General features: G+C 44.3%; 1 protein-coding gene across 1 annotated transcript in view; it reads right to left on the reverse strand.

Annotated features, from left to right (window-relative positions):
• Positions 1–765: 765 nt before the first annotated feature.
• PLEKHH2 (pleckstrin homology, MyTH4 and FERM domain containing H2) overlaps positions 766–27,782 on the reverse strand; it is a 666,795-nt gene continuing 639,778 nt past the window's right edge. The window contains exons 27-29 of the mRNA XM_078649687.1: positions 25,889–25,975; positions 4,952–5,089; positions 766–1,034 (exon numbers count right to left, since the gene is read on the reverse strand). Coding sequence (XP_078505813.1) covers positions 849–1,034; positions 4,952–5,089; positions 25,889–25,975 — 411 coding nt within the window. The 3' untranslated portion in view covers positions 766–848. The remainder of the gene's footprint in view (positions 1,035–4,951; positions 5,090–25,888; positions 25,976–27,782) is intronic.

The raw sequence follows: 27,782 nt of genomic DNA on the forward strand, positions 1-27,782 counted from the left end.
ACAACAGTTAAAGTGCTAAGCATAATACAAAACCCTTAGGGAACTGATCAAATAGATTTCTTCACGACCAGGCAAACTAACAAGCTTCGCTGAGCCAAAAAATCCTTCTTTTTGTTCTTACAAATGAAAAAATAGTATATTCAGTCCAGTTAAATTTAAAGTTGACTTATTTAGTTGATTTTGTTTTTCACATTGAAGGTGTTCAACACTTTATTAATAAATAACATACGAACAGTTAAGAGAAGATGGGAATTTTGGTTTGAGATACACAGAACACAGAAAAGTATTATTGTCAAGGTTATGGCAATACTTCATATGTATTTATTTGCATTGCCCATCTTGGAGTCAGTATTAGCTTCTGATTTTAATACATCACTTGTGTATCTGAAAAGCTTGTGCTCCCAGTGTTCCCCACAATCATGTGCTATTTACCAACCTTTGTGTATGTCTGTGTGCTGTGCCCAGTCGAGCTATATTGTATTTACCTTTGCTTTCTATGTCTTTAATGTTTGAATTACACATTGGAAAAAGCTGAGGCATATTGTGATGGGTTACAGCAATTTTTGTGTTCTTCTTTTAAACTCTTTATTCGTTTTTCGTAAGCTTGTTCTTTCTTGGGAGTCCTGTCCAGGTAGTACATGGGTTTCACCGGGCTGTACTATGTTTCACTCCCCAGTGGAATCAGAGGCCCTGCTCACTGGGATGGTTGGCTTTGGTTGTTTCCAGTGATAGTTCTAGAATCTGTTACATGACCAGAGTGAATAAGTCAAGTGAATGAAATAATCCTTTTTGCATTCATCACTTGACCTCTATAAGGGGTTGCACAATAAGGCAGGTGACCTCTCACTTCACAGAAGGGTAGGGCCTTTTGTTGGTCGGTTGCTTGATAATAGTGGCTGATTTACTCCCTGTTTTGACTTTTGCTCTTCTGTCCGAGATGAGAGAAGTGCAGGAGCAGACAGGTGATGAGCAGCTCCCTTCTGCTGATGAAACGTGTTAATGTAACTGGCAATCAGCAGCGTGATTTCCAATATCTATTAAAACAAGCAGAACATTCTTACTTTGCTAATATTGATAGTCACAATGCTGTCAAGAAGTCAACACATTTCTGTTCTTTAAGACATGCTAGTACACGTGATACATTTGCAGAATTAACACATGAATTAAAAAAGCACGTTGTACAACCTCAGCAACAAATTAGAGCACCGCAAACTTCAAATTCAGTTATACGATGACAGCTAACAGAGCCAGGAATGACACAGATGGTTAGACAATTGGGCTTCATTCGAACAAAGAGATGTACAGCAACATATTTAAGCAGGAAATAACAGATTCAAAATAATTATTAGAATGAGGAACCTTTTTCAAAACAATAATTAATATAGATATATGATAATTGGAGACGGTTAGGACGAAATTACCAAGTCCACAGCAGGTTTGGAAGGGATGTATGTCATTACAAAGCATGCTTTCACAACGCATGCCTTTACCACGCAAGTTTTATAACGCAAGTCGTTACAATATCTTGCATTGGGGGGTGCTGGATAGTGAGTAGTTTAATTTACTATTCCAACTCCAGGCCCCGTGGATAGTAGGGAAGGTGTTGGATAGTAAATTAAACTATTCCCTATCCTAGAGCACCCCCAGCGCAAGTCGTTGTAATGACTTGCGTTGTAATAGTTGCGTGGTAATGGTATGTCGTTGTAATAGTTGCGTTGTAATGGTTGTTCACCGTTTGGAAGCAATGCATGGCCTTCAGCCAGACCCAGCATACAACCTTCTGCTGGAGGCCCGCCTGATCTGTTGTCGGGCTTCGGCTATGCGCAGCAGGGTCAGCCACATTCGTCTGGATGTTTAGTGTAGGACTGACAAGGACCTGAGAGGACTGAGGAACCCTGGTGAAGGTGATATTTCCAAACTCTAATAGAAATATAACTAGCACATGCATACCAGTTTTAGATATGCAGCTGAGAGAAAGTGTTTGACATTTTTGAAGGAGTGCAGTTGAAAATGAGCTGATTCTGTTTATGTCTGAATTGAGTGACAATGTAAGATCAGATGTAAATCCCAACAATATTACTAGTTGTGTTAGTCAGAAAGCACAGACACTCATTTTGAGTTCATCGGTCAGTATTGGGTTGTTTTATTTCTCACTCTTTATGGACAATGAGAAGGCATTCTGCTGTCAAAAGCTTAAATTCCAACAAAACATTGTCTGACATCCCGACTTGAAGTCTGGCAAGGAATGAGTTTTTCCTTTAAATTACAATCTTTGAACAGCTCAATGGTACCTGTGTGCACAAAGTTTAACAATAGAACCCTGGGTGATCCTTCTAACAAAAAGGAATGTTTTTTTTGATATGGTATTAAGGTGGAGGCAAATGTATCACACTGTTATGATGACAATAAATGTGGAATTTTTATAAATATCAATAACTGGCTATTGTTTGAAATACAATTTAAATACAAGGTCAGGTAAAAAGGGAGAAATATGTGCTACTTTTCACACGGACATAAACAATGAATTGGTTGACCTGACAGAGGGAGAATTTCACAAAGATTTTCTGTGTCCTGGTGGCATACACACTGTCAAAAATCCAGAAAGTTCCAACAGGCTGCCTCATCATTATAGAGCAAATCAGCTTTTGCTTCCTTCCTATGAGTACTCAGGCTGTTATTACGAATGGCCTCATAATGTTAATGAAGCCGGTAACAGTAGTTACTGGTTCCATTAGAATTATGAGATCTGAAGGAACACTGCAGATCACTTAACTCTCTTCCGGCCATTTCGTTTGCTGAATACATCTAAAATGTCTGTGTTAAAGTACACGATTGTGAGAAATTGGGGTATTAGTTGAGCGGGTGAAAAAAATTGGTAGTCATGCCTTTTATATTAATATTTGCTGGCATGGGCTAAAGCCTGGAGGGCGGGGGTGGCGCAAACACATTTTTGGGGGAGGGATGCACGTGGCCCTCCTACCCGAGCTTCTAAGAGGCCCTAGGAACCTCATCAACAGGGCCGTATTTATCTAATAAGGTGTGGGGCATGCAGACCCCTCTATGAGCCTATAAGAGGCATTGGGAAACCCATCCACCGGGGACATTTTATTATAATATGCAGAGGAGCGTTCAGCTCCTCTCCCCAAGCCTGCAGGAGGCACTGGGGACCAAATCCCCGGGGGACATTTTATTCTAATATTGGGTGGGGGTGTTCAGCTCCCATCCCCAAGCCTTTGGGAGGCACTAGGGACCCCAGCCCCGGGGCCAGTTTCCTTTTTGTAGGGTAGGGCATTGTGCTTGGGCCCCACTCCCCCAGGATCGTCTCCAAGGACCATATTCCCAGAGCTCGATCTCGCTTCAAGGACTTCATCCCTCAGGACACTGCTGTTCCCTCGCGGGAGAGTGCAGATAAGGAACAGAAATGTATTCCCTGTCCGCACTCTCCTCAGCAGGAAACACTGAGAAAAAATAGGGAGCAAAGGAATGGTGCCGGCTCCTGCAAGCACCCAGTATGGTGCTGGCTGAGGAGCCCGCTGGGGCTGCAAGGCATTGGGGCTTGTCCCCCTGCCCCCAATGAGGGGGTGATGTGAGTGCATCGGTCAGGCACCCACCAATCGAGACTCCAAGTCCTAACATGGCAGCCACAACTTTTTCTTCAGGTTGTAGCCAGCCAATCAGATCACACGGTTTGAGCTTGCGGCACTGTAATCTCAATGGTGGATCCATGGTGGTAGCATGGCCTGAAATATACATACATTTTGCGCTGTCTTTTCTCCAAAACATTTACCCAAATCACAAAAAGCTCACTTTCTAAGCAAAGATCTAGCTTTCTGCCAGATTTGGTGAAATTCCATCAGGCATTTTTTCTGAATCGTTGTTCAATTTTTCCCATGGAAAATTACATTGGGAAAAAGTGTTTGCCTCCATCCCCCTTTTCTTCTGCCCACTTTAAGAATCACCACAAAACTTTCCAGAAAGCACCCGAGGTGGATGAGATTTCGTTTTTTAGAACGATTCGTGAAGATTTGTCAATGGTTTCAAAGTTAATAGCACACCAAATAATTCAATCTCTATAGAAACTTGGTCCTAATTATAACTACCCAGTGGCGACTAACAATGGGTAATATATATATAAATATGTGTATATTATATAATTATGTGTTTGTGTATGTATGTGTGCGTGTTTGTGTTTTGCTTGATATCTGGTTACTGTGGAATAAATCATTTATTTATTGTTTTTTAAATAATTGATGCCCCTTTTACTGGCAGTAGGTTTTTACAATACAAAAAACATAAATGTGTTGTTCACATTTTTTATCTGTGAACCTGGCCTCGTTAATAGGAGTTAACTCATTTGTCTGCAAAACCTTGAGTATTATCTAATTGGCAAATACATAAAGCAAAACTTCACTGTTGTTTTTTTGCAGCATCAGAATTTAAATCGCAGGCATGTCTGGCCCTCGGTAAGACGCCATCAAGCCTCATGCAGCAGAACATAACCTGACACTCACAGAGTCGACTACTCTAAATCCGGAGCGCTCAATTTTAGAAATCAGCTCACACTGAACATTGACTTGTCTGAGGTTAACCAGGAGGTCGTGTTGAATCGATAGTCTGCTTCAGTTTTCAGTCAAGTCTGTTGTTTAGTTACTGCACAGCACACATCTCAGTCCCTAGAATTTATTTTTGCACACAAGACTTTGGAAGGTCCCCCGCAGGATGACAAAAGCAGACTATAACATGTAATCATCGCATTAGCACACGTTTTACCTCCAATTACCCTTTCTCGAAATGCACTACATTGTTAATAAGCACACCTTCCTTGGAACAGCGGGGTAAACCGCCTGCAGAGGCGCGTTGCCTTTGGAGAGTACTTGAACACGTCACAAGCAAAGTTGAGGGAAATGTGGGATTGGTGGAGATCCCAGCTAACGAGCGCTAGTTAACTAACCTTTGGCCTTTCCATGGCAAAAATAAGCTTTTCGGTTGACTTCTCCTTTGTTTGGCCGCTCCCAACGACCAGCATGAAGTCATCTCTATAACCGCCAAACGTCATCAAGTTCTTGTACACATATGTCGTTAATAGACGCTAAAGAGCAGAAAGGAAAGTAGAAAACATAAAATTGTTAGTTTTTGGAGTGGAAATTGACATTTGAGAATTGATACAGTAAAAGTGTGTCTGTTTGCTTGGTTCGCCTAAATTGGGACAAAATCTCTTCAGAATTAAAAGAGAAAGAATGTATCATCAGCAAGGCGCGCACTAGGGCATGAAATATAATTAGTCATGTTTACGTTTTCCATTCCATTCCATTATTTTCAGTTATAAAAACCAGAAAGAAAAGTTATAAGACGTAATGGAACTGTAAAAAGAAAGACCTCCAAGGACCGGATTTCAATGTATTCATTTTTTTATTCTTAGATTTTGTATAAAATATACCACATCAAGTCATGTCAGAGCACTTTACATTGGAATGAGACAATGATTAAAACACATTTCTAGGACATATATAATTAACAAGCATTTGCAATACAATAGGTCTCGCATTAGTGAGAGTTAGAACTATGGGCATTGTAAATGATAATGTTTTTTATCTATGTGTTTTGTTTTGGAGTGTAGTGGATGTATGTGGTGTGGAGTGGAATTATGTGGGTTGTATTGTAATTGTTAGTTGTGGAATTGTGTGTTGTCTAGTGTATTTGTGTAGTGGAATTATGTAGAATGGCGAACTTTGAACTTTGCTTGAAGACCTGAAGTTAACCGCACAAGAGAGGATGGAATAGTGTGTGAAAGAGCGAGACAGTTGTGTGAGAAAGAGTACGGGAGAGAGACAGAGGGACAAGTGGAAGGGGCAACTAGGGGGGAGGCGAGAGGTGGGCTAGTGCAAAAAGTGAGGAGGTAGAGTAAGGTAGCATGTGTCAGTAGGCCATATAGAGAGGAGACAGGTAGTATGAGGGAGGGATGAGAGAGGGCTGTGGTATTGCGAGATGAGAGTGTGTAGTGGGAGTGTGAGAGAGAGATGTGAGGGGAAGTGAGTATGTGGGGGAGAAATGACAGTGTCCACATGGGACAAACAGACGCAGAGTACTAACAAAAACTGCCTAGTGAGCAGGAACAGTACACATTTTACATGCACATAGTACAAACACACTTGTCCCTTTAGTAGCTAAACACTGCCGTTTGTAAAAATAAAAAAATCCATGTGGGGTGGCAAAAGCTTTGTAGTTAATGCAGCTAGAGCCTGGAATCAGCTTCCTCTGTATTTGAGAGGTATGTCAAACCTTCTGGCTTTTCGAAGAGCCTTAAAAACTTGGTTGTTTGCGGACTAGCATGACTCGGGTTTCATTCCTTAAGGAAGTTTCACATAGCGCCAGGACTCCTACGGGTAACAGTGCGCTCAATAAATGCTATAACATAACATAATATAACTGCGAGGGAAGAGGTGCCGCTCGCTCAGGGAAACAATTCTCCATAAACTCAGAAATTCACTTATTTTGAACTTATGAAGGGCTGGTGTGGTTCTGCTATTTTTTCCTGCACTAGAGCACACTTTGGATGCAAAACTATGCGTTCCACTGGCGGGCAAACAGCGGCCAAAAACACGCCAGAAAACTCCGCTGCAGGGACATTTACAAACAATACAGGGGCATATTAACAAGAGCTTTATCTCTGCTTTTTTAGCTTAAAAAGCCAAAAAAGCGGAGCTAAAACGATCGCCCTATTTACAAGAGGGTGCTAACATGCATAATCGCATGTTAGCACCCTTTTTCCCCGACGCCTCCCTTTGCATCTCTAATGAGATGCAAAGTGGGCGTCACTGGGCATACCCCGGATGGACTACCTTGTAAAATATCACTGATGTTCACATCTCGATATTTACAAGGCAGCCCACAGGATTTTAGCACACGTTAGATTTTGGCAAAAACTGCGGTTTTTGCCAAAAACTACCATCTGCTAAAATCCTGACTTACCTATGCTTAACACAGGGGGTGGATTATGCTGATACGACCACAGGGTCGCATCAGCAAGGTTATCGCCGTTTTACAGGGAACATCGCTGGAAAACCAATGCTGTTCCCTGCAAAACGGCGATTTCCCCGCTATCGCTGGATTTCTTATCGCCGTTGTGAAAAGCGTTGTTGACACAGCGCATACGGTGAGGAAATCCAGCGATAGGATAAACATCGCTAAATGCGCTTAGCGATGTTAATCTCTAATCGTTGCTGATATGCCCCACCCTCGGCACAAATGTCATAAAAAAACAACAAGGGTGTGTGCGTTTTTCACACCCTATAAACCAACAGATAAATAAACACAGCAAGGAGTAGAAAAGTGAGAAAATGCAAACCACAGAAAAATACAAAACACAGACATTACAGGAAAATGAGGGGTGCACCGATTTCACAGCTCAAACAACCTAAAAACAGCACATGCGCCTTGTGTATACCGCACAACATACACCATAAAAGTGCACCACCTGGAAGTAAGTTTAGATGCTCAGAGGTGCAGAAGAGCCACAAACCTCCCTCCCTTCAGGCGGCCACTCACCCAGACGTGTATTGAGTTGCAGCCCGGGGTTTCAGAAGGAGCAGCAAAACTAGGGTCAATGTCCTGGCTGCCCAGAAGCAGCAAGTTATGCAGGTCTGCTGGTCACCTGTTGTGCTGACGAAGAGATGTTGTTTTTTGTTGTTGGAACACTTAATCCTCAGACATTTTGTGGTGAGGGGGAAGCTGCATGCATGCGAATATCAGTGGGGACAGGTGCACAGTGAATAGTAAGCAGATGCCTGTGTTTTGTTAATGGGTTTAAAGGTCCTCTGTGTAAGAGGGTGGCCAGCCATGTGATGGCTAGGTGAGCCATGGACAAGTCACCCAAACGGAAAGTTCTAGTTGCGGCGGTGTGAACGCTTGTGCCAGGAAGGGCACCCCTTAGGGAGGTGTTGCACAACAAGTGACACAGCATGAGAATGAAAGTAAAACATAAAGCGTGGTGCTCATGAAACTGGTGCAGCGCTGATAGTTAAAGTATGTTCACAATTATTAAAAATAGAGGTGGACAAGCCACACTGTGCAGAACAAAAGAAAGGCGCAGCCACCATAATTAAAGTTTAATCAAGGCGTGCAGCACTGCAACAATTACAAAAAAGAGTTCTCCCCAACAACAGATGAAGAATGCAGGCAGAAGGAAACTGTAATTGGGCCATGCTCCTTGGTGAAAAATACTGAAGTGAGGTATCACTGTGTGAACCACTTAGGAGGCAGCAAAAAGAGCAAAGCAGACTGAACCAATGGTAAGCAGCAGATGAGAGTCAAACCCTTTATTCAGTTCAACAGGTCTTCCAGACAGCGCCTGTGCAATGCCTAAGCTCAACCTAAAAACAAGAACATCAGAGTGTACAGTTTGGGAGTTAATCGTACCGATAGTACTTCTCTTAGAGAACACGTTGAAACAGACCTTCACTTGCAATCTTCAAAGTACATATTTTCTTCTCATATGCAAATGGAATATGAGTAAAGATAGAGCTCTGTAAGATGTCCAAGGACTACAGTTGAGAATTTGTCAAGTCCAAGGTGTGGAATGGAGCTAAGGGCTAGATGTAGGTAATTCCGATTTACCTACTCTTAAATACCGAATTTTACCGATTCGGTATTTAAGAGTAGGTAAATAGGAAGGAGGCAGATGTAGGTAATTTTAAATTCAGAATTACCAAATCTGTAACATTCGGTATTTACCGATTCTGTAAATACAGAATCGGTATGTCCCATTGATTCCTATGGGCTTTGAAGGCCATAAGAATCAATGGGAAATACCGATTCTGTATTTACAGAATCGGTAAATACCGAATCCTGCAAGGGTGCAGGGGGTGTCACTTTGACACCCTCTAGCACCCCAAGTACAGGCTTGTGTGACATGTGGCACACATACATGCCCTAAGGGCATGTCTGTGTGTCACATTGCACAGGTGTGCATGCACAGATGTGCATGCACACCTGAATTCGGTATTTTACCACACAATAGGATTGTGTGGTAAAATACAGACTCTTAAGGGCCTGTGGCACTGTAAACTGTGCCACCTACATTTGGAATTACAGAATCGGTATATTTACCGAATCGGTAATTTACCGAATCAGTAATTTTACCGAATCTGTAAATATACAGATTCTGTAATTTTCAGCCCCCTACATCTGAAAACCCCAATACCGGTCGGAAACTGCCGAAATCGGCTGTTTCCGACCGGTATTAGGGCTCCTACATCTGGCCCTAAGTGTTAATTTAGCGTTGAGGTAGGAGTTGTTTCATTCCTTTCTTGACAATAATGTATGAAGGGCCATTCTTCAGGTCTGGAAAATGTTGTTGCAGATCAAAGGGCTTCCATATTAGATGATGGTTCTGAGTCATAAGAGGTAGCTAGCTCATGCTCACAATATTTAATTACAGGGCTAATTTATTTTTGGTGCAAATTCTTGTTTGTGTCCAAAAACGAATTCCAAATTGGGCTGTATTTGCCCAAGCTCTAAATGTGACCAGGATGAAGTGCAGGTTGGATACACCAAGTGGGTCATCCAAGTCAAAGAATTTACCTTCGGACTTGTTTGCTGAAATGGAAGTCGAAGTCCTCCAGCAGGGCAAAGTTGCAGACTGTATCTGACGAATTCCTCTTGAAGCTAAATAGCTGTGGACTGTTATGTCGTAGGTAAGCAAGCACCAACACACACGATTGACTGTTCATCGTTCTGGCGATACCAGGACCTTTTTATTACACACAAAACCCCACCCCCAATTATCCAATTAAGACCCCACCCTATATTATAACCAATTGAGACGCAGCTCACCCCTTTAGGAATCAGATGCACACAGGTAAGCACGGGGGCCACATCACATTCCTCCTCAATTTTACAAAAATTAAACTACAAACATGAACTCATTTCAACAGGTCACATAATCCTTCAAACGGGTGGATCGAGCAGGACATGATCATAACTGATATCTTCCCGCACCCCGTCGCTGGGACTCCATTTCCGGAACCAAACCGACATCAGATGGAGGCCTGATGACCGCCTCGGACTCTACACCTGAGGACGGAAAAGGAGGGAATGCAATATTTTGGCTGGGCGCCACATCAGCGGACAACAGAACACAAACAGACTCCTTATCAGTAAAACCATCATCTGAACCCACAGAGTCCACATCAGATGGCACCACAGGTCCACACCCTCCATCACAAACAGGAGTACGGCAAGATTTAAAGAAAGACACATTCCGAGAAATAATCACCCCATCCCTCACAGCAGTAACCTTTGTCCCATGAACAGATTGCACAACCCAAGGCTCAGGCTCAAAAGGTAAACTAAATTTCCCTTTTCGGTGCCGATTCTTAACCATTACAATGTCACCAACAGAAAATGTCCTGGGCTTAGCCCCACGCCGGAATGCTATCTTATCGGTCCTCGCTTTACGGTTGCTCAGCTCACCAGCCACAACCGCATAGCTTGCAGGTACTGTCTCCATCAAAGGTACAAAGTCACCCATAGGACGATTCATGCATAGGGACATCCGACTGACTTCTGTGGTGGAATGAGGAGTCATCCGATATTACTTTAGAAACAAAAAGATAGCACAATCCAGGTCCTGATGATCAGTGACAGCAATTCTAATAGCCTTGTTAAGAGTACGCATAAAACTTTCTGCCTGTCCATTGGCCTGAGGCCACAAAGGGGTGATTTTACGATGAACAATACCCCTATTTAGCAGATAAGTTGAAAACTCATGGCTAGAAAAAGGAGGTCCGTTATTGGTACGCAATTCAGAAATCAAGCCATGAGTAGCCATGATTTTATCAAACAGCGGTACAGTACGACATGCAGTGGTGGTGTCCGTTATTTCGACCTCTGGATATTTAGAAAAGTCATCAATCACCACCAACATGTGCCTCCCATCAGGTAAAAATCCAAAATCAGCACTTGCCCTTTGCCAAGGAAATGAGGGGATATCTTCTGTAATGATGAGGGCTGGAGCGTCTCCACCCCCGGCAGCCTGACACAGCGCACAACCCAACACCGTGTTCTCCACCAGTGCGTCCATACCGGGAAACCATACTTTGGATCTCAAACGGGATTTGGTTCTCACAACCCCCTGATGAACCAAATGGGCTAAATCACCCACACGCTGCTGAAGACAGGCAGGAATCACCAATCGTGGACCCCTCATAAGACACCCCTCCGGGGAACAGGCCAATTCATCTCGCACCTGAAAGAGAGATGCCAATGCAGATCTAGCATCCTCAGTACGGCTCTTGGCGGAACTCATGATCTCGCTCCACCTCCCAGTACAAACAGCAGACAGGCAGAGTTGTAGACACCCATCCTTAGCCGTGGAATCCACAATCTCCTCCATGGAAATAGGGAGAGGCCTGGAACGCTCCACCACCAGTCGCACATACTCCTCAACCTCCACGGCATCATTTTCCTCAGCACTAGTAGCAGGACGAAAATGCAGAGAAAGGAAATCAGCTGGATTCAAAACCCCAGGACGAAAGACCACCGTAAAACAGTAATCCTGTAGTTGCAAAATCCACTTTTCAATGCGGGGAGGTGGTTTGGAAGGTGAACCCATAAACAAAGGAATGAGGGGTTTATGGTCAGTATATACAACAAAAGGCTGGCCATACAAATATAAATGGAAATGACGGCACCCCCAATGTACTGCATTGGCCTCCTTCTCGATGTGAGAATACCGCTGTTCGGTGGCTGTCAAAGCACTGGGGCCAATTCACCGTTCATCTGCCGCTGGGAAAGCACAGCACCCAGGCCACCAGGACTTGCATCCACAGAAAGTTCAGAGTCCAGTAATGGATTAAAGTACACCAGAGTAGTATCGGCGGATAGGGCCTGTTTGGTAGCTTGAAAGGCAGATTCCTGCATCAATCCAAGGTAACATTAGATTTAGTCAGTTCTCGTAAAGGAGCCGTTAAATCAGACAAACCACGAATGAAGCGGCCACAGTAGTTGACCATGCCCATGAAGCTCCTTACACCAGACACGTTAACAGGAGCAGAAGCAGTCTGGATGTCACATACCTTCAGAGGATCAGGAGACACACCATCTTCTGAAAAACTATACCTAAAGAACGAAATGTCTGTCTTCAAGAACTCACATTTCTCCTTATGTAAAGTTAGTCCATGATCTAACAACCTCTGAAACACTCCCTCAAGGATGCTAAGATGTCCATCCATGGTAGGGGCATGGACCAGAATGTCATCACTGACATTTATTAACCCATCCAGTCCAGACAACACCCCACGAATCGTATCCTGGAACACTTCAGCGGCGCTGGAAATGCCAAAGCTTAAGCGTTTATATCGTCGTAAACCTACATGCGTAGAAAATGCGGTGTTCACTCTAGAAGCAGGGTCAAGCATCAACTGGTGGTAACCAGCACGGAGATCCATTTTGGAAAACCACCTAGACCCGCTTACTTCCACCACAATATCATCAATAGTAGGGGTGATTTGCCGCTCGCTCTTAATCGCCACGTTGGGCAAGCGCATGTCCACACAAATAAGGACTTCACCAGGTTGTTTAGGCTTACGGGCAATCACTATAGGGGATACCCAAGGAGGCGGGCCTTATACTTTTTCGATGATATCAGCTGCCTCGAGCTTTGCCAATTCTGCCTTCACCTTTGGCCGAAGATGAAAAGCCACCCTTCTATGACGCAACGCCACTGGTTGAATGGACTCGTCAATATGCAGCTTAATCATCCTATTTTTCAAACAGCCAAGACCTTTGAATAATGGTAAAAACTGAATCAGCAAGTCATCAACAGTCCATTGATGGATGACAAAGGCAAAGACAACCAGTTGCAATCGTTCGGCTGTCTGGCAACTCAGCAGCATTCCTTGACCACTCCTAGTAACATACACCAGTGTTTTCACAATATGAGAACCATGTGAAATTTCAGCAGTAAAAACACCAGCCAATGGAAGGGGTTCATGAGCTCCAAAAGCATATACTTTAGTGGAAGTCCCACTTAACACAGGAATGGTTGGCAGTTCCATCATCATAGACTCAGCCATCACATTAATAGATGCCCCTGTATCAATTAGAGCAGGCACTTAATGACCGTTCACCAGCACACATTTGGGTAGACCTCTCCGTACAGCACCCCCAGGTTGTAAGGCATGTATAACGTGTACAGTCTCGTCATCGTCATCCATATCCCCATCCGCCAACAATGGAGCAGCCAAGTATACCTGGGCGGATGATGAAGGAACAGAGCCTCGGGCAGGAGCAGAACGGGACACCTTTGCAAAATTATTTACTTTATTGCAATTAGAGCACCGTTTCCCGACTGCAGGACAAGTCCCTTATGAGGAAACAAACCCCCACAACCACAACAAGTCCGGGGTCGATCCACTTTACCACGTTGCCAGATCTTCTGCTTGACTGAAACAGCATTCACCGGCTCCGACTTCACAGCATGTTGAAGGGCAGCATCCATATGAGCCGCTCTAACCTTCGAAAGCTCCTTGGATCTGCCACGAGTCAACATGTCAGCCATGGGCATATTTGGCACCTGGAGGATTGCTTCACGGAATTTACTTGAATAACAGCCTTGTATAAATTGGGCCCTAATTTCGTCTGCAGCATCAGGCAAACGACAGATGCTGGCCAAAGTCCGTAGACGAGCAAAGAAAATGTCCACGGATTCGTCAGGCAACTGCCTAGCCTGACGTAGTAGGAACCTCTCATAATCAGGGTTCGCTAGAGGCTTAAAATGGGCAGTCAGGGCTTGTTTCAAAGTATCATAGGTATGAGGAGTATCTTCCACCACTGACCTTCCCAAACGATGAATCGCCGCACCCCCAAGATGCAACAACATCGGGCACCTCCGCTCCTCCACCAGATCAATGGCCTCAAAATAATTCTCCAGACGGTCCACCCACTCCTTCCAGCGGGCCGCCTGGGCAGACGGAGGACCATCCAACATGAAGTGTTCTACTGGGGGTATGGTCATCATAGTGACGTAAGAATATCACTGCACCACTACCATGCAACAGGTCAAATGCAGAATATTACAGAGGTCTCACCGTCAGTGGCCTCAACATCCACAGCAACCAATAGCCTTAGGGCCTTAAGGCAGTGCTCACTATTTAGTTGCAGGACCAGTCCGCTCCTAGCACTGAGATTAACACATCAGGGTCAGAGAACTTCCTTCGGTAGCCTCCAGAGCCAAACGCTGTTATCAACACCCAGATTCCTGCTCCAAGTGTCCCCCAGAGCGTTCCTGCCACGAGACACTCATGGACCGCGCTCCTCCTCGCAATGAGAGCAAGTCTGCAGCTCCAGATTGACAGCTGCGCTGAAGGAAGAATAAACAGCAAACACGCTGTTACTGCCGTGAGCCAGCTGGCCTGCCGCAGCACTTCACCAAATACAGGACTCAGGCCACGCCCACAAACAGAGCCTGAGAGCCAGAGCGGGCAGGAAGTAAACAGGAACCGGACCGGGAAGCTTCGCTCACCAAACACCGCAGCCCGTCCAAAAAGACACCGCAGTAGTCCCGGGACCCAAACAGCACGGCAAGATGACACGCCAGCATGCGAACGCCCGCAGAGGAGTGCCGCAATTCCACGAACACACCGGGACCAAGCAGGAGAACAGCCACAGGATCCCACCTTCGTCACCAGAAATGTTATGTCGTAGGTAAGCAAGCACCAACACACACGATAGACTGTTCATCGTTCTGGCGATACCAGGACCTTTTTATTTCACACAAAACCCCACTCCCAATTAACCAATTAAGACCCCACCCTATATTACAACCAGGTGAGACGCAGCTCACCCCTGTAGGAATCAGATGAACACAGGTTAGCACTGGGGCCACATCACATGGACGAGGTTCCACTGAAGCTATTGGTTTTGGTGGGAAAAGATCAGAGTGAGAGAAGTTCATATTTCAGGTCCTCTGAAGTCCTCACATCAGGAGGATACTGTTTTTGCAATTCACCCAGTCAGGATTTCTACCTTCGAACTTAGGGCTCCATTAAGATGGTGGGTGGATTACCCCCGCCGGGCCGGTGGTAGTCACTGCCGGCTCGGCGGGGGCAATCCACCCGCCATCCCTGTAGAAAAGACCCCCCGCCATAATACAATGTCTGGGGGGTCCGCGGTGGACGGAAAGACTGTCCGCCGCTTTTGCGCCCAGTCGACATGTCGACCTGGCGGGAAAGGGTTCAATATGGTGGTGGTGTCTGAAAGACACCGCCAGCCATAATAGAATGTGCATTTTTTAATGCCATTCCGCAGCGGCATTGCCGCAGCGGAAAGGCATGCAGAGTCTGCTTGGGGGGCCCGTTGCGGGCCCCCATGGACTCCGGGGGTTGGGGGTGCACATGGGGGGTACCTATGGTACCCCTTTGCCTATCAAAGAACAACGTGGCAGGCACTGCGCGGTGCCTGTCACGTTGTGCTTTGAAAAGCATAACATGCATTTTTAGAAATTGCGGCGGGCGGTGCTTCCAGCACTGCCCGTCGCAATGTTAAAAATAAGGGATGTGCCCGCCAGTGTGGTGGGTGCATCATAATGGGCTATGTGGGACCGCCGCATACTAATGTGCCCCTTAGTCTTTTTATGGAGCTCAAAATCTTCCAGCAGAGCAAGCCGGAAGATGTATCTGGTGAAGTCCCTTAGAAATCAGACACGTTTGCTGCATGGTCCCTCTGATGATTTCTCACAACTGGTCATATGGATCATACCAACATATGTAATAACGCCTATTTGATGATCACATTCTGAGTGTAGACTGGATAACAGAATCACAGCATGAGCAGCTGATGGCCGGCAGAGGGACACTAATCAAGCATAATGAATCGGTAATTAGTCTTTGCGCCATAGAAATAAAAGGAAATGACGGAAGGCTAGCGCTGCCCAATGAGAAAGCAGCAAAGAAGAAAGAAATAATGACATCGAATGGTAAATTGTGGGAAGTTCCCAGCCCATTACTGAATACAAGAGTCCCACAAGCTAGAGCGCATGCTCTCGCAGGCTCGAACTAAAACTAAGTCCATCAACCACACAAAACTGGTGAAGTGCAATTTTGAACGGACATACTCATCAACTGGTGGGTTCACAATAAACATATGCATTAATCAAAGGGTGCAAAATCGTTTAATTACAACACAGTTAGAGCAAACATCGGTACAGATCAGTTTGGCACTATGTACTCTGGCGCCTGGCTCCTGTGTAGTGAGAGGTCAGGCTGCCCCTCCACTGTCAGAAGAGTAGTTTTACAAAACAGCAACAGTAAATCAGTGTCCCTGCCAACGCAATATTGTATTTCAGATCAGATTATTGGCGAGATGGAACAAAAGCATGGCACGCAGGTAAAGAAAAACATGATCAAATTCGTTGTGCATTGCTTTGGCGCAGTGTTTCGTGCAGCTTAAACAGCCGAAAAAGTGTCCCTCCTACATCAAGGCTTAGTTGCAGAGCAGGTGATGTGATGTGATGTTCCAGTTTGAACAGCATTCTTTCATTTCACACTCTTCACCTGTAATTACATAAATTGGAGAGGCCCACGTTGGTATTTCTGCTTTTAAACGAATGCCACACAGAGCGGAGCCCACGTATTCGGAGGTAGGTGGGTCTCTAGATTTCACATGATACCAGCTTAAGAACAACATGGCAGCCTCCAGCAGTCACAGCTGTGAAATAAAGTCTGAAAGTAGCTACACCCACACAGCTATTTGGTCGCGCGCTCTTCTCCGAGGCATGTTATCAATTTGAGAATGTAAGCATGCTTGCTGCTGTGTAATGTGCAGCTCTTAAGTGCTATAATTCTATTGCCATCCAAGGGCGGGAAAACAAAACGCGAAGAGTGGATTCTGCTGGGAGCTTAATAGTAAGCAAGGAGGACCCGCTTGTTAATGCATGTAACAGCACGGCAGCGACGAACTGGGGGCAATTCCACCATTGTTCCCCAAGGCGACCCTCTAAATCCATTTTCACTTCCAACATTATTTGAGTATTTAAAAAAGAAAATACACGGGCTTCTCTGGATGTACAGAGCGGTATTATGGTAGCGTTGGTTGAAGGCCAATTTATAGAAGCAGTGTTTTTGTATCTTAAAGTTTGGAGTATGTGCCATAAACAATGCACTTTTGATGCAAGAAGTTTGTCAGGATGTAGGATTTAAAGTCCACTATCACTTTTGCAGCTGGTCCCTTCGGGTCACTGCTTTCCTCCTTTGTCCATGTTTTCACACATATTTTAACCTTTCTGGCATATTTAGAATATTCCCCTAATCTCAACAGACCCCCCAGACTGAAGATCTGGTGTGCTTTGGGGTAACCATAGAGTGCCGTAAGATTAGAGAGATCCTTAATTGTCCTCCCCCACTCTTTAGTCTTGAGGGGGTAACCACACTTGATGCCTTTCCCCGAAACCTGGCTGGTAGCAACGTATTATAGTCTTCGGGATGCACCCCGGAATGATGCTGCCTGGCGTCCATTTGTAGACTAAGATCAGAGATCCCTAGCAAATGGTGGTCAGCCCTATTTATATATTATAATGACTGTGAATGTTTGGAAAACGTGCATGCACGGTTAATAATAATGTGATAATGACTACAAACATTCGAACAAGTGTGGAGAGAAGACTGATTACCATTAACCCTTTGCCGCACCTGTTATTAGGGTTACCCACTGATTATGGCATTCATCTCTTTGGTATCAAGCACTGATTGTAAGATGGAGGGTGGCTGCTTCCCCCAGTAAACCAATAATGACTCTCTACCTTCGTGGTCCCCAGGTCCTGTTAAAGCAGAATACCCATGGCTTCCTACCAGAGTAGGTTCCTGTTGAATGTACCTGCCTCTTGTGACATAGAAACCAGCTCCCACAGTGGTTTCTGGGAGGTGAGCATGGCCCGCCTTTCTCAGATGCCTCTCTGAGCAGGCAAACTCTGTACACACTTAGGGCCATATGTACAAACACATTTTCCCATAGACACAGAATGGTCACACATCTGGCCCCTAGGTAGTTAGGGTTTCAGAAAACTCTTGCACTGACTGACAGATGGCTGGTGCCCGACTGCCCTGTAAATATAACGTGGTCTACATTGGCTGTGATTTGCGGGCAGCCTCCTGTGGTGCTTCTAGGACTTGAAGCTGCATGCTGTCCATTGTCTCAAAGTGGTACAAAAGGGGGTGGTGATGGACGGAGCATCTGAACCAATCAAACACTCACACCCAGTCAACCGGAAACAAGCTTCCGAGGACCGGTTTCTGGCATTTCAGCCGTCTTCAGCCTGGCTTGCTTGAATCCAGTGGCAAAGTGTTTGATTGGTTCAGCTGCTCCGTCCATCACCACCCCCTTTTGTACCACTTTGTTCGCCATAAGTTGGCAGGGTATGCTCAGACGTGAGTCCCTTGCTCACTTTGCTACTGGATTCAAGCAAGCCGGGCTGAAGACGGCTGAAATGCCAGAAACCGGTCCTCGGAAGCTTGTTTCCGGTCCAGGGAAGGCATGGCTTGGCAGTTCGGGCTGGACTGTTCCCATGAGGCACAGGGTCAGACTGATTTGCATATGGACATGTCTGAACTGGGGTGGCAGAGTGGGCTAAAGAACGGTGATGGATTAAACCCAGATCTGTTGACTGGGTGTGAGTGTTTGATTGGTTCAGATGCTCCGTCCATCACCACCCCCTTTTGGTCCATTTTTCAAGGCTGGAGCTAAGCCTCATGCTTTTGCGGCAGTTTGTCTGGCCCACCGTGTTGCCAGCCTTGCAAGAGGACATTGGGAGAGGGCTCCAATATGCCTAGGAAGTGCAGAGATTTAGACACAGCACCTAGAAGCTTGCATTAATCCTCACCAGAGACTGGAGGAAGATTATCGAAGGAATGACCATCTACAAGTGCAGATGAGCTGAGTGGTGATTCTGGTAAGCCTATCCATATCTGTGCCAATGTTTGCTTAGAGACTTTGTAGACCCCCCACTTGCCCTTTCTCAGCACTTACTGTCTCTGCCCGACATTGTGCGTCCACTATGTGGCCACCAGCCTAGAACTACCTAGGTCCCACAAGAAATGTATCTGAGCCATGCTTGGGCATCTTGTGACTCGGCTTTATAATACAGAGGTTTATTACACAGATGACTTTCACACTTGAGGGATCCAGAAAGTTGAGTATGCAGACACGGTGACTCACAAATGACACGCGGTGTGAAGTATGTAACACACTAGAGGTGAGGTTTTTTTCCACCTGGTGTGGGAGTGCCCAGTGATAAATCGTTACTGGGGACATTTTTTGATAAACTACCATGATAAGGGACATCCCGGACCCAACACCATAACTAGCACTGCTGGGGGGAGAGGGGTATGGAATATCCCTAAAAACACCAGAAATTCACAGCATTAGCTCTGCTACTGGCAAAGCGATGAGTGGTAATGTACCTCTGGGGCAGGTCGCCTAGACGTGAAGAATGGGTGAAGGACCTGGTATGGTGTATCTCGCAGTCAGTGATACATGGTACATGATACATGTGGTAGTCCAGACCCAGAGACATCTGGGACTCCCCTACGGAAATACTTACTGGTGGAGGCCGCTGAATTGAGGAAGAACAGTGATGCAATGCCATCATATACATACGGCTAAAAGAAATGTAGGAATGCCCCACGCACCCCCCGGAAGGTTTGTGGGAAGACAATTTCATGATGTGATAAAGTATGCTGAACTGCTGATCGACTGTTTTGTTCACGATGAAAACCAAGTGTATGCAACTGATTGAGCATAACCTTGCATTGAAGGGTATTCTTGTTATTTTTTCATGTATTACATGTAGTCCAAAAGGAAAATACCTAAATAAATAAATAAAAAACACATAAAAACATGTATGATTGGCTCCTCAAGCCATAACTCGTACTGAAGCCATGAAACAATGACTTGCACACCACCAGATTCAATTCTCATATAATTATTATCTATTGCGAGTTATAGGACAGCATGTGGCGAAAGCCGATTTGAGCACCTTTGGGTAGTGTCAATTTGATCAATAAGTGCGTGCGAAACAAGTTCAAAATTACAGATAGGCTGGTATACACATCTAGAACACCTTTTAGAGTACAGGAATCGATTACATTTAAATCAAATTACAGATACTGTGAAAGCACACTTAGCGTAATATAGCATGGGTATCATTGATGAGGGTCGATGATGGGTAGGATTTTTAGTCCTAAAGCCATTAAGAAGAATGTTCTTCAGCATCTTCCTGAACCTGAGGCAGATGCTGTACTCTCTGCATTCAGGAGTCTAACAGTTTCATGAATTTGGGTCTAAACATCACAATGGTCTAACTATGGAATGTTTATATTTTGTGGTTGATAAAATCATCTTGTGTCTTGTCAGGTGCCCTAGGGTTCTCTTTTCAATGTAGCAGATAAGCAGACTAAACATGTAATGGAGTTTGCTCACTATAAGACAGAAAGGTACTTCTCTGTGCAACGGATAGCTAAAGAGAGCTCGGAGGACATCCTTTCTCCAGTCAGAATACCTAGATAGCAGGATTTATTTTGCAGTTCACTACCAGTGTGCAGCTGTGCATAGTGTTGCAGTAGCTCACCTGCCTAGTAATTGGTGACAAGGCTATGTATTTCCTCCAGGCGAGGACTTGAAGACTCAGACACTTTTTATGTCGACATTTAATTTTGACATGGAGTGCTAAGTCTATAGTTACTGGAGAATGCACAACTGGGTTTTGACCTAGTGTGGAGAACAAAACAAGGCAAATGTGCTGGAGGTACATTTGACAAGGATGACATTTGTATGTGACACATTCAAGCAAAGCTCAAGTTCTTGTTTCTATCATTGTCTGTATGGTAGGTGATTGCAAATGGTGGCTAGGTTAGAATGTTGCCCAGATACTTTTTTTGGCCGACAGATGAATCTTTGTGCCATTGGAAGGTTCATTGACTTTTAGCTTAAAGTTATTGTTCGAAGGAAGCAGTTAAGTGGTAGAGTAGTGAGTAGAATTGTGATTCCTCAAATACCCTGTATTATTTTTTTTTATAGAACGGAACACTTCTCGTTGGGCACATTGAGTAATTTGGGCGATAGGTGCCCATCTGGGTGTTCACTCTTTGTAAGGCAATGGTATGGACCACTCTTTTGTTAAGAGCTGGCCTAACAAATTTGAGTCTAGCTCCTTATCCATAGCTAAAAATTTAGAAATGTTTTCTCTAATGTCAATATGTATTGACTTTTGTCCCCAGTAAACAGTATTCATCCCCATTTCAGAGCATTATCTTCAGTAGCAGGAGCCCCCTATACTCCCTGCCAGATCCATATTCCTGCGACAGTCCAGCATCACATCTTGTTCATCTTTGTTGTGCTTCATCAGACATCATGCTTGACATTACTGTATAACTGTACATGTAAAGTCAATCAATGTAAATACTTTGCGACTGCAAGTGCAAACCATTGATACGTAACTCTGCGACTCGCACATAGGAGAGCAGTGCCTCTTTCACACCGCCGTCTATTTGCGATATGGAAAGAAAACTTTTCAGACTAGCAAAATGGCTTTTGTACATGAAACAAAGGTATTTTGCATTCACAAAATATGTGGTTTTGCAAATCGCAGGCTTTGTACATCTGGTCCTTATTCTAGGAGGTGCTCAGTGAGTCACCCCATGTTCCTATTTTTATGTCGAGCCAAGCGCAGCGCGCATGCGCTGCTCTGCTCGACTTTTAGTAAGGGCTTTCAGAAATCACACCACACGCTTGCGCGTCTGCTTTTAGTTTTGCCCCAGGCTATTGGCCTTTGCGTGCGTCTTTTTAACAAAGACTGCGCGCAATTGGCCAATGGCTCATTTTGTCCCACCCATGTTAACGCCCATGGCCTAATGCTTGCGGTTACGCGCAGCAGCAGCACATGTTTCCAATCATCTTGCCCAGACGCGGGCGCGATAATTGGAAACATATGCTGCTGCTCGCAACAGCACGCGCACACCAGCAGCTCCTGCATCGCCACATGGAGTCCGTATTTTGTTGTCAATCACGTCAATCTGTCTGTCTGATTCAACGTAGCCGATCCTTTCACCCCTCCACGCCGAGTCATATGAACTCACACACCACCCTTCCTAGCTATAAGAGCGTTTGTGCTAATGTATTTTTGTAAGCGTGAGCATTTTTGTATGTCTGTGATGAGGATTTATCTTTATTTTGATTTTACTGTGTAGTTCCTTTACAAAAAAGTTGTGATTTGTATATTTTAACGTTTGCCTGTTAAATTTTGCATGCAATGCTTGGTGAGTGCAATTTTATAAAGAAGGGTGCACTCACGCGAAACAAGAACACTGCAACAGAAAGCATTTGTCTGCATTTTTTAAAATCCAGACTGTTTATTTAAGGAAATACAAGTAAATTTATCTGAACAGAGTTTGCACACTCTGTGGGCGTATAGACTTGTGAAAGCTGTGCTTGCTCGTGGTTTTTTGTGACATCGCTCGGTTGTTCTCCAGATCAAAGGGCGCAATTAGTGGTCTTTGAGTGAGCTCCGTTCGTCTTCCTTGCTTTTGACCCTGATTGCTTACGGGTCGTGGTCCGCATGTCCTTGTAAGCACTCCCTGGCGGAGCCTGCAGAAGGTTTGTTGAGGCTAGCGTGGGATTGTTACGTTTGTCAAACGGATGGCCCTCTTATGTTAAGCAAAGCCTTTATAAGGCAATGTGCCAGCTTCGGGCGGTTTCCTATGGTGCATTTATAATGCACTTCGGCTGTTTGTGTTCACCCCCTGTTAACAAAAAAAAGCATAACAAGCAAGCATTAACACATGCAGAAACAAATTGCAAGCATTTAAAGAACATAATTGGGTCAATACATTATTTATAGGTAATACTTATTTCAATAAAATCTTTCACTTGTACGTAATGCTTTCTTGGTTAGTGTAGATCTGCTTTTCCGCAATACACCGTTGTAGGCTCTGAAGTCGAGAAAGGTTCATCAGAACATCTTACTTACGTCCTTGATAACTTCACCACTGAGTGCTTCTGTTTCTCTAGTCGCTTCTCAAAACCCTTCTGTCACTCCTGTTTCTTGCATGAGCTATTTTGAGTTTTTCTGGCCTGTCCTCAGTGGCCTTTACAGAGCCTTTTCATGGCCCACTGGTCGGGGCTTTGAGCCCTCCCGCATTTTTCTGGTTTGTGCTCAGCGTTTATTCACAGTTACTTTATTCAGAGGACTTTAATGCATATCCATTCAAAGCCCTTAAGTGTTTGTTCATTCAGAGCCTTGCAGTGTCTGTCTTCTGAGTCCTTCAGCGTTAATCCATTCAGAGCTCTTCAGTCATTCTTTGATATCTGCTGCTAGACCTCCTTTGCTTCCATGGTCAGTTGACTGACATCTTTACTCTTCCTGTCGTTTCTTCTTAGAAGCATTTAGTTTGTTTGTGATCACTGCTCAGTGTCATTGCCCTTGCAGTCTCCCAGTTTTGGAAGGCCGCTGTTCTGACCTGGTTGGCATCTCTTTGTCCTCTGCTGTGCTCCTCTTGTTTTCGGTTATATATTTTGCGGCCATGTGTATCCTCAGCAGGCTGTGCTGCCTGGCTGAACTGTAGCCCTACTAAGGGTTGATGTGCTGCCTGGCTGCAGGTGTAACCCTGCTAACGTTTGATTTGCGAGTTACTGGGAGTTTTCACCTGTGCTCTGGGGATTGGTTACTCTGTGGCGATTGGGAGAACCCGGCAGACATCTGGCAAACATGACAGACACCAGCAAACATGGAAGACACCTGGCAAACTGGTTGAGCGTAGTTCTATGTTTTTTTTATTCATGTGTGTTTCTGAATGTTTCTCCATCCTAGAAACTTCAGTAATGCTAACAAACACTATTTCTCCTTATACCAAACCCAAATAACCTCCTACTCACAGATAAACTTCTTTAAAAAACAAGCATGGGCATAGCCAATAGGTCTCGCCTTTGGGACCTTATAAATGTTTAGCCATGCTACAGTTGATGTTGTTGCACCAAGGATATTGTGCTGGATAACCAAACAGTTATAAGGTTCCATAGGCGAGATCTATTGGTTATGCCAATGCTTGTTTAATCTTCCTTCTGATTCTAAGTTTACCTTATATTTATATGTCTTCATTTTGTCTAATGTTAATTATACTAATATTATTACTACGTGTATAGTAATTTACATAAATGATAAAACCTGACCAAGGGATAAAGTCTACAAAAATAAACAGTATAATTGTGGGATTTCATAATTGCTGCTATGCAACAAATGCATAGGATAAATTATAATGAAAAAAAGCTCTATTGTACCTTGAGTATTGATACTAAGGGGGTCATTAGGATGTAGGGCGGATCGCCACTGACCGCATGGCGGTGGCGATCCGCCCTACATCCGTCCCCGCCCGCCACCCATTTACCCCCCCGCCACATTAGTATGGCGGTGGGGGTGTACCGCGGCGGAGGCGGCAACATGCCTGCGGCATGCGGAGTTTCCTTACGGAGCCCGTTGCAGGCCCCCTGGGACTCTGGGAGGTGGGGGCTGCACATGGGGGGTACCTATGGTACCCCCCTGCATTGTCATGGACATGGTGACAGGCACCTCGCGGTGCCTGTCACCTTGTGCATGGCAATGCACGCAGTGCATTCCCAGCATTGTGGCTGCCAGTGCTGTGAGCACCGCCCGCCACAATGCTGGGAATGAAGGATGCCACCGCGGCGGTGGCATCCTAATCGTCGGGGCGGGACCGCCGCACCACAGGCTGTCGGTCCCAGGTCCGCTAGGGTGGCGGGCCCGCGGACTTCTGTCCGCCCGCCATCCTAATGTCCCCCTAAGTGTAAAGAGAGAACTGTTAAGAATTAGGCTGGCACAAAGCGCACACGCCCTGCATAAATCAATACCGCCAAGTAAAACAATAACAAACCACTGCATCGCTTAGACAAAGGACCAAGAGGTCACAAGGTAATCTGCAAATCTAACAAATTGTTTAAAAACCTGAATAGGCTCCAAAACACAACCCCAAAAAACCTCCAGGTTCAGTATTAAGGAAGGAGCTGACTGGAATAGGCATTTGTATTGTTACTGACATCCAGGGTTTGTACATGCTAGTAACATATAGGTATTTGTGGTAAAAGGTCTTAGCATCGCGCAACTTGATGCTGAAAAGTAAATGTCCACGATTTTAACAACCTGCAAATTTACTCCTGTGGGTTTCCACCTAACTTTGGAATACATTTCCTATTCTTTGGGATATTAGCCATTTGAAGGAGTACGTCTGACAACCAGTGCCCATTGCTGGGTCACAGGACTCCTTCCGGAAAGGTTTTTGAAATCAATCTCTACGACTTACATACAACTATGCAAAGGCACTACCACATGCCATAGTATACATTTAAGCGTGCAAAACGTATAATATTTGTGCAAATGTACACTGAACATTTTCTTTATTCCTCCATACGGAAATACCTGCCCCGTTTTTAATGCATGTTCTTTTCCCAGTTACACCCTCAAAATGAATGTATGCCTCCCTTTAATAGAAGTAAAGGTATAGTTAGGATGGGATTAGGTCAGCATTCAGTTAGTGTCACAATCAAGTATGTGTGTTTGTGTTCCCGACTTTAAAGGACATCCCACACCTGAAACACCGACTCTCAGTCCCTTGGAGAAGATTTACTTACACGCAAAAGTATGTGAATAAAAGGTTTTTTAGAAGTGTAAATCCACATTTTGTAAATCTCAAACATGGATTCACAATTGTTTCTCTAACATGAAATTACAGCAGCAAATGGATTTGTGCGCTGAGCGTCCTACTATTAAAGATCCTAAACTGTAAACATGTTCATTGTCAAGGTTCATAGCTTAGTGTGTATGCTTTCTTACCATTGAGCTGTACTCCAGGACACTAATGCCGTCTTCATGAACAGCCAGCCATGTAAAGGTGGTTTCCAGTGGTGATGGAGCCAAAGGCTAAGTAAGCAAGACAGGAAACCAAAAAAAAATCTATTTCATATTAATGTTCAAACATGTGACTACAATAAGTTAACACATACTATACAATATAGAGATCTATAGCCCTGACATTTCTAATGTTTACCTTCAAACACATCCCTAATTATAAGTCCCTGCAGCCCTGCTTTGGTGTAGGAAAGCATTACAGCATAGCATAGAAGACCATCAAAATGAGTGTTTATCTATTTACACTGGACAAGCTATTTGTCTTTCGGTGATGCCTTACAGTGTATACAAGTGTAGGCTGGAACAGGAAAAACACATTTTGTAAACTTTTACAGATATCTATATATTCCACACACAAAATGTGGAAACATGAAGATGGAAAATCAGACAAAGTCAGTTCCGAGAAAAAATAAGATTCATAAAGGTGAAATTGGCTCAAAAAACTCCAAGCCCACCATGGAACTGTTATTGAACCATGGAATAAGTATGTACAATAGGTTCCAATAAAGTCCAAATTGACAAAGTCAGTAAATCTGGATCTGATGTAAAAAGTGTGTACAGAAGCGTGCAGTAGCACACATTGATGCCAGTCAGGGCTTATAAAGATTGGCAATATATTGCCTTCATTATAGTCCTGGTTTTGTTCCTTTGTGAAATTAAGGTGGGAAAGCAAGACAATCTTCATTGTAATCCTGAGTTTGTTTCTATACCATAGAAATGTGAGTGGCACAGAAACAAATGAGGATAACAATTTGACAAGAAGATCCAGAGGGCAATTCACCAGGTTCAGCTATAATATGCTGGTATAAACAAGCACTAGAATACACCATATACATGTGTGCATGCTTGTGTTTGCACGAGTAACAACATTAAAGACAGACCCATTGGTTATCACCTTGCTTGTTTTGACCCTTGCATATACACAGAAGGAAGAAAGCAAAATTGCAACCTCCAGATTACTGTCCAGAACTTGATTTTTATAATGCTATATAAACAAATGAGGGATTATAATGAAGGGCATCTTGCAGACATTATAGTCCTGCTTTTGTTTATATGAGAAGTGAAGGTCAGACGCCATCCTTTTCCACAAATGGTTGATGCTAGAACTAAAGTCCAATGACACATCTCACTAGGTTACACATTACCCATCAACCTCTCCTTTGTTAAAAATGTGACACATATCACCGTCCTTTAGCAATATCTTTCAGAGTGATCTGATGCTCCTGGGGATAATCCCAGCAACTCAACCACATCCAAACTGGCTGCCTTCCTCGTCAACAAGGACCTTACTGTAAATGCAAGACGGGTTTCTTGCCATCAACTTAATAACAAACTACCCACCTCTGGTGGCAGGGGCTTGAAATAATAAAACAAGACCCCACCACAGTGGCGGTGAGGAAAAGTCAAGAGCTGTCAATGTAAAAAAATACCAAGCCCAAGCGAAATGAAGGAGCTGGAACCAGGTATAACCCTACGCATTGTGATTGTTATCGCTGTCCAACCCTCAGATGGCAACACAAGCTAACAATATTTAAAATAACAGAGGCAATCTTAGTATCAGGGAAGCAGGCGAGTCAGGCACAGAGATAATAATGACAATTCAAAAAAGGCTAAGTTATTGAAAATAAAAAAGGATTGTGTAACAATGTATGTTTCTCAAAGTACTAGCAGTGGAAGGACTGAGTGTACTTTTTAGATGCCAAATATTCCCTCATGCATTGCAATGAAAGGCGGAATAATACATTCTAACAGCTAAAAGCCTGGTATGAGAAACAATTACTCCCCTGAGGTAGAGCTAAAGCCTACTCCTATGTAAAGT

Source organism: Lissotriton helveticus, chromosome 6 (genome assembly GCF_964261635.1).
Source record: "Lissotriton helveticus chromosome 6, aLisHel1.1, whole genome shotgun sequence".
NCBI lineage: Eukaryota > Metazoa > Chordata > Amphibia > Caudata > Salamandridae > Lissotriton > Lissotriton helveticus.